Genomic DNA, 6,786 nt, shown 5'->3' with positions numbered 1-6,786 from the left:
GTTGCGGTGAGCCAAGATCGCGCCATTGCACTCCAGCCTGGGTAACAAGAGTGAAACTCCGTCTCAAAAAAAACAACAACAACAACAAAAAAAAAAACAAAAGGAATCTGTTATAGAAAGGCTAGAAATATCAAGTCATCAGAGTTCCCCAAGGATGGAAAAAGGAGTGGAGAGAAAGTGTTACTGCACATCTTTATAAGAACTAAAAACCAAAATTTTAAAAACTCCTTAATAATTTAATAAGTAATAGATGATATCTAATTGTTTTAAGTTTCTACTTTTGTTTACTAATGAAGTTGAACATTTTCCACAACATTTTAAAATGTATTGGTGAATCATCTGTACATATGTCTTGGAGCTTGAGCATTTTTCTGTCCATTTGTATGATTTCTTTACATAGTTAAAATTATCTTTTATTGTACTTTCTGTTAGTATTTTTGGTAATTTATTTGTCTTTTAATTGTGGGATATAAAATAAATTTATGTAATAAAAAAAAAAACCATCATCACTAATTCTGTCACCCCAAATCTAATCTGACATTTTCATCCCCCTAAAAAAAAAACTGTACCTCTAAATTCTCTCTTCCCCCAACCCTTGACAACCACTGTTCTACTTTCTGTCTGTATGGATTTGCATATCAAAATGAAATTATACAGTAGGTGACTTTATTTTTTTGCCTTTGTTCACTTAGAATAATGTTTTTGAGGTTCATTCATGTTATAGCATGTGTTAGTGCTCTCCATTCCTTTTTATGGCTGAATAATAGTCCATTGTGGGGGTAACACCACATTTTGTTTATCCATTCATCTATTGGTGGACATTTGGGATATTTCCACTTTTTGGCTATTATGAATAATGCTGCTATGAGGAATCATGTGTGAGTTTTTATGTGAACATATGTTTTTATTTCTTTTGGGTCTTTGCCTAGGTTTGGAATTGCTGGGTCATAAGGTAACTCTGTATTTAATTTTTTAAGGAACAGCCAAACTCTTTTCCACAGTGACAATACTGTTTTACATTTACACTGGCTCAACTCTTTTTATATTTATTTTTTTCCTATTTTGTTTTTTTTACTTTTAGAGACAAGTTCTTTCTTTGTCACCCAGGCTGGAATGCAGTGGTGCAATCTTGGTTCACTGCAGCCTCAGCCTCCTGTGCTCAAGTGATCCTCCTGCCTCAGCCTCCTGAGTAGCTAGGATAACAGGTGCACACCATCATTCCTGAGTTTTTCTATTTTTATTTTTTGTGGAGACAGAGTCTTGCTGTGTTACCCAGGCTGGTATCTAACTCCTGGCCTCAAGTTATCCTCCCACCTAAGCCTCACAGAGTATTGGGATTACAGGCATGAGCCAGCACTCCTGGCTAAGGCCTCCTCTTTTTAAAAATAATTTTTCATCTTTTGAGTTTCCTATGAAGAATGTATATTATTTGATTAAATAATTAAGAACAAACTGGGGAGAGGGTGCCAGGTATGGAGATTTAATGATTTCCCACACTGGTCAGGAGTTCATGTGTGGCCCATCTCTAATTTTAGTCCATTTTTTTCTCTTCATCCTTGATCTTCATAGCCATTTCTTCATCCCCCCTCTTGATACCCACTTTAATATGTTTGATATATGTCCTTAGATATCTGTGTGTCTTTAGTAAACAGGCTGATGCTTCGTGTCTCTGAGTATTTAATGTATATATAAATGGTGCTATGCTATAGTTTCTTGCTTCTTGCTGCTGACTGGTATTCCCTGTAGGCAGTTACCATAGTTAACTTATTTCCCTGGTGGTAGATGCCTATGTTGCTTCTAATTCACTGTTACAGAAAATGCTACAATGAGCATCATAGTTACATGCCTTTCGCTGGACCTGCACGTAATTTTTTCTATGGTTTACCCCTAAAATTGGAATTTCTGGGCCCAGGGAAAATGCATACACAGTTTTACCAAGTATTGCCAGATTGCATTTCAGAGAAGTTGCTTCATTCTGCATTGTCACCAATATTTGAGCATGTCTCTTTCCCAATTTTCTTACCAACTTTTGATATTACCTGTTTTTCTAACTTTTGCCAGATAATGGACATAACATGATATCTCATTATCATTTTAACTTATATTTCTCTGATTATTAGTGAATTTATGGCCATCTTCACAAATTTGCTTGCCATTTGGGTTTTCTCTTCCATGAACTGCCTGTTGATAATCTTTGCCCATTTGTCTTTGGTTTCTCTTTTTAAAAAAAACAATTTGCTTATTACTTTTATAATAATGAATATTAATGGATTCGGTTTTACTTTCTTACTGTAAATGCTAATATAGTTATTTCTGTTTCAATTTTCATTTTAAAAGGGACAAAGGCTGTAGAAATGCTGTTGAAGTGATAATAAAGTTAGTTTTTGTTTTTAGTCCAGATGTCAGAGCATTCCTTCAAATGGATAGTCCAAAACACCAGTCGGATCCATCTGAAGATGAGGATGAAAGAAGTTCTCAGAAGGTAGTAAGAGGAATTGTTTTTCTTAATAGAAAAAATACCATTCCCCAAAGATGAAATTAGTGGCTTTAGGACACTTACTTCAAATGAAGTAATTTCATCCATTATAGAGTTTCTACTATGTAGAACACGTAAAAACAAATATATATACCTCTTACAGATCACTATGCCTTTTTTTTTTTTGAGGTGGGGTCTCACTCTGTCACCCAGGCTGGAGTGCAGTGATGCAATGTTGACTCACTGCAACCTCCACCTCCTGGGTTCAAGTGATTCTCTTGCCTCAACTTCCCTAGTAGCTGAGATTACAGGTGCCCACCACCATGCCCAGCTAATTTTTGCATTTTTTAGTAGAGATAGTTTGACTGCGTTGGTCAGGCTGGTCTCAAACTCCTGGCCTCAAATGATCCAACCGTCTTGGCCACCCAGAATGCTGGGGTTACAGGTATGAGCCACCATGCCCAGCCCACAGATCACTATTGTTATAAAATATATAGAATGAGTACTTTTTATACTAAAAAGTCATACAGTCAATCAGACAAATTTGAAAACAGTAGGTAAAAAGAAAAGTATTATCCCATATTATTGTACCTGCACCTGGAAATGTTTAATTAACATTCTGGTAATTTTCTTTCCAATCTTCTCTAACATATAGGGTTTTTAAATTACCTAATTTTAATTATGCAGTGTAAACAATTTTGTATTCTGTTTTCTTCACTTTACATGTTATCATTATTGCCATACTTGAAACTGTTTTGAATTTTGGCCAATAGAAAAGACCTTCTTGACCACATTACATCCCTCTTCCTCTGCATTGTCAGGATTTTATATATAGGGCAGTCAGTATATGCCAGTTGAATCAACTGACTTTAATTTCTGTGATATAGGTGCGTAATCACTATGTGTTCCTAATAGAGAACAGGGTAGTCTTGTGGGTTTTGTTTAGACTGAGTTTTGCTTTGTCATGCTGGAATCAGTGGCACAATCTCAGCTCACTGCAACCTCCACCTCCCAGGTTCAAGTGATTCTCCTGCCTCAGCCTCCTGAGTAGCCACTGCAACCTCTGCCTCCCAGGTTCAAGTGATTCTCCTACCTTAGTCTCCCAAGTAGCTGGGAATATAGGCACGCGCCACCACGCCAAGCTAATTTTTATATTTTTAGTAAAGACGGGGTTTCACCATATTGGCCAGGCTGGTCTCAAACTCCGGACCTCATGATCTACCTGCCTTGGCCTGCCAAAGTGCTGGTTTTACAGGTGTGAGCCACTGTGCCTGGCCAGCCTTGTTTTTTAAACTAGATTGTGATAGCAATAAGTAAAATAAGCTTGTGCCTTATTATGAAGATGTTTTCAGCATTTACCTTAGAAAGTTATGTGGGAGAGGTAAATTGCAATAATTTAACTCAAAGTATTATGCAGCAATTATAATTGTAAATATTATAAATATATTTTCATAATTCAAACTTTTTTTTCTTATTTTCCCTGTAGTATTTCAGGACATAATTCAAACTTTTAAATATAACTATTTTTAAATATATACATGAAAATCAGAGATAATGGGTTGAAACACAGTTTTTCTTTATAATGCCTTTTCATTTTGTTATGGTTCTGTTTTTGTTATTTAAAAGATAATATTGTGCATTGGAATATTACTATCCCAGGGCTAAAATCTTCATTTGGAAAAAAGACATTTTATTTGTGTGTAACTACTGAAAAGTAGTAATTTTTCTTCTCTGATGCCCCAAGAGGATTCTCAGTTAAGAGAATAAATGTAATCTTTACATTCTGTGACATGGTTGCTCCTAGTACAATGTAAAAAGCTTAAAAAAAAAACTGTATAGGTGATCAAAAGAGAAACAACAAACTGGGAAAACATTTTTAATAAGGCATAAGAAGAAATAGCATCTGTGTGAAAAGCTCATACAAATGGGTTTTTGAAAAGAATGATATTTAATAATATAGTTAAAGGAAATGGGACATGAAGGAATACTCAGTAAAAAATATAAAGGAAAATGTTCAACCTTGATGCTATTAGCAAATGAACATCTTAGATTTTTATTGCTCTATCAAATTAACAAAAAATAAAGTAAATAAAATACTGCAGAACTGGTAACAGTAAGGTCAGGTAAAACAAGCACCCTTGGTCATCATTGGTATCATAATTTTATGCGACTCTTGGAAAGCAATTCAGCAATACATATCAAATATAAAAATGTTCACATCAGGAATTGATGCAAATGAAATAATCCACACAGAAAAAAGCAAAAGATGTTTATTTCAGTATGATCTGTTAAAAACACTGTTAGACTCAAACTAAATATTCACCATTTAGTGTTTGTCCATATATATTATACATTTTAAATTATTTTTGAAGATCAGATGCTAAGCTTTGACATATTAAGTGAAATCAGTATTTAAAACTTACATATTTACACAGTATGATTTACAATCAGTTTTTAAAAATATGCAAAACCTATATGAAAGTAGTGTAAATATTTCCAAAATTATATATTGGTAAGGTTATGTACTTTAAAAAACATTGTTCCACGCCTGTAATCCCAGCTACTTGGGAGGTTGAGGCAGGAGAATCGCTTGAACCTGGGAGGCAGAGGTTGCAGTGAGCTGAGATCGTACTATTGCACTCCAGCCTGGGCAACAGGGTGAGACTCCATCTCAAAAAAAAAAAAAAAAAAAAGAATTCCTAGTATTTTCGACATTTTCCAACTCTTAATATTTCTAATTGAGCCGGACGCGGTGGCTCAAGCCTGTAATCCCAGCACTTTGGGAGGCCGAGGCGGGTGGATCACGAGGTCAAGAGATCGAGACCATCCTGGTCAACACGGTGAAACCCCGTCTCTACTAAAGCTACAAAAAATTAGCTGGGCATGGTGGCGCGTGCCTGTAATCCCAGCTGCTCAGGAGGCTGAGGCGGGAGAATTGCCTGAACCCAGGAGGCGGAGGTTGCAGTGAGCCGAGATCGCGCCATTGCACTCCAGCCTGGGTAACAAGAGCGAAACTCCGTCTCAAAAAAAATAAATAAATAAAAATAAAAATTTCTAATTGAAAAATGAGTCTATTCAAGTAATATTTTAAAGATTAAAATCTATGTAACCATGATTTTCCACGTTTTGCTTGCTACTTATGTGAGACTTTGTTGTAGGTTTAGGTCATTTGAAGAATATCTTGCCTTGCAATAGTAGACAACTGGCCTTGAAGACAGAACCAAGCTGAGAGATTTCTGGGTTCTGCCACTGTTGGCTTTAAATCTGAGTTTTGTTCCTTTTTTCTTTTTTCCTCCATAATGTCTGAAACTTGCACTAGAATCCCTTGAGGTTTTAAAATACTGATAAAAAGAATCTCTTTAAAAAAAGGAAAAAGCCATACTTTGTCGTATAATTGAAACTATTTCTTAAGAACTTTGAAGTAAATAACTAAGTGAATTCCTAGCTGGAATATTTTAAAGGGCATCTGGACCTACCCCTTTATTTATAAAGAGAAAAATAGAGGCCAAGGGAAGTCAAGAAACATAAATGATCTCAACTGGTGTTAATTCTATTAATAAATTATACCTCACCTTCAATTTAGTGACTAGATATTGTCTTCAAAAATAGTAAGTAGAGTGAAAAAATGTCTAATTATATATCCTAATAATTTTCATCATTTCAGAAATGTGCTCCATTAGGAAATCCTTGCCTAAATAATAAAATCTAATTATATATTAACATACTTCAGGGGACAAGTTGTTCATGTTGTTTAATCTGCACTATATTTAATCTTCTTCTTTCATCTTTTTTCTTTTTGAGATAGAGTCTCTCCCTGTTGCCCAGGCTGGAGTGCAATGGCACGACCTCAGCTCACTGTAACCTCCACCTCCTGGGTTCAAACAATTCTTCTCCCTCAGTCTCCCAAGTAGCTGGGATTAAAGGCACCCGCCACCACGCCCAGCTAATTTTTATATTTTTAGTAGAGATGGGGCTTCACCATGTTGGCCAGACTGCTCTCGAACTCCTGACCTTGTGATCCAACCGCCTCAGCCTCCCAAAGTGCTGGAATTACAGGCATGAGCCACCGTGCCTGGCTATCTTCCTTCATCTTTATAAGAAAAATTTATTGAATGGAAAATTAAACCAATTATCTGCACATTCATTAAAAGAATAAGTGCACTGAAATTACAGCTCAGTTTGAATTACATTGTAAGAGTCTGTGGAACACTGAAATATTTACTTTTTTCTTCTGATTTTATTATTTATTTGTTTTGATTATTTTATAGCAGTTTCCTTTTTTCTTTTTCTTTTTTTTTTTTTTTTTTGAG

The 6,786-nt window shown here is 35.4% G+C and overlaps 1 protein-coding gene across 1 annotated transcript in view; it reads left to right on the top strand.

Moving 5' to 3' along the window:
* The window catches only part of SGK3 (serum/glucocorticoid regulated kinase family member 3), a 176,455-nt gene that overhangs the window by 136,056 nt on the left and 33,613 nt on the right, over window positions 1-6,786 (top strand). Inside the window, exon 6 of the mRNA XM_017509154.2 lies at window positions 2,353-2,482. Coding sequence (XP_017364643.1) covers window positions 2,353-2,482 — 130 coding nt within the window. The remainder of the gene's footprint in view (window positions 1-2,352; window positions 2,483-6,786) is intronic.

This window comes from Cebus imitator, unplaced genomic scaffold (genome assembly GCF_001604975.1).
Source record: "Cebus imitator isolate Cc_AM_T3 unplaced genomic scaffold, Cebus_imitator-1.0 Scaffold407, whole genome shotgun sequence".
NCBI lineage: Eukaryota > Metazoa > Chordata > Mammalia > Primates > Cebidae > Cebus > Cebus imitator.
This window is presented reverse-complemented; position numbering and strand designations above follow the sequence as displayed.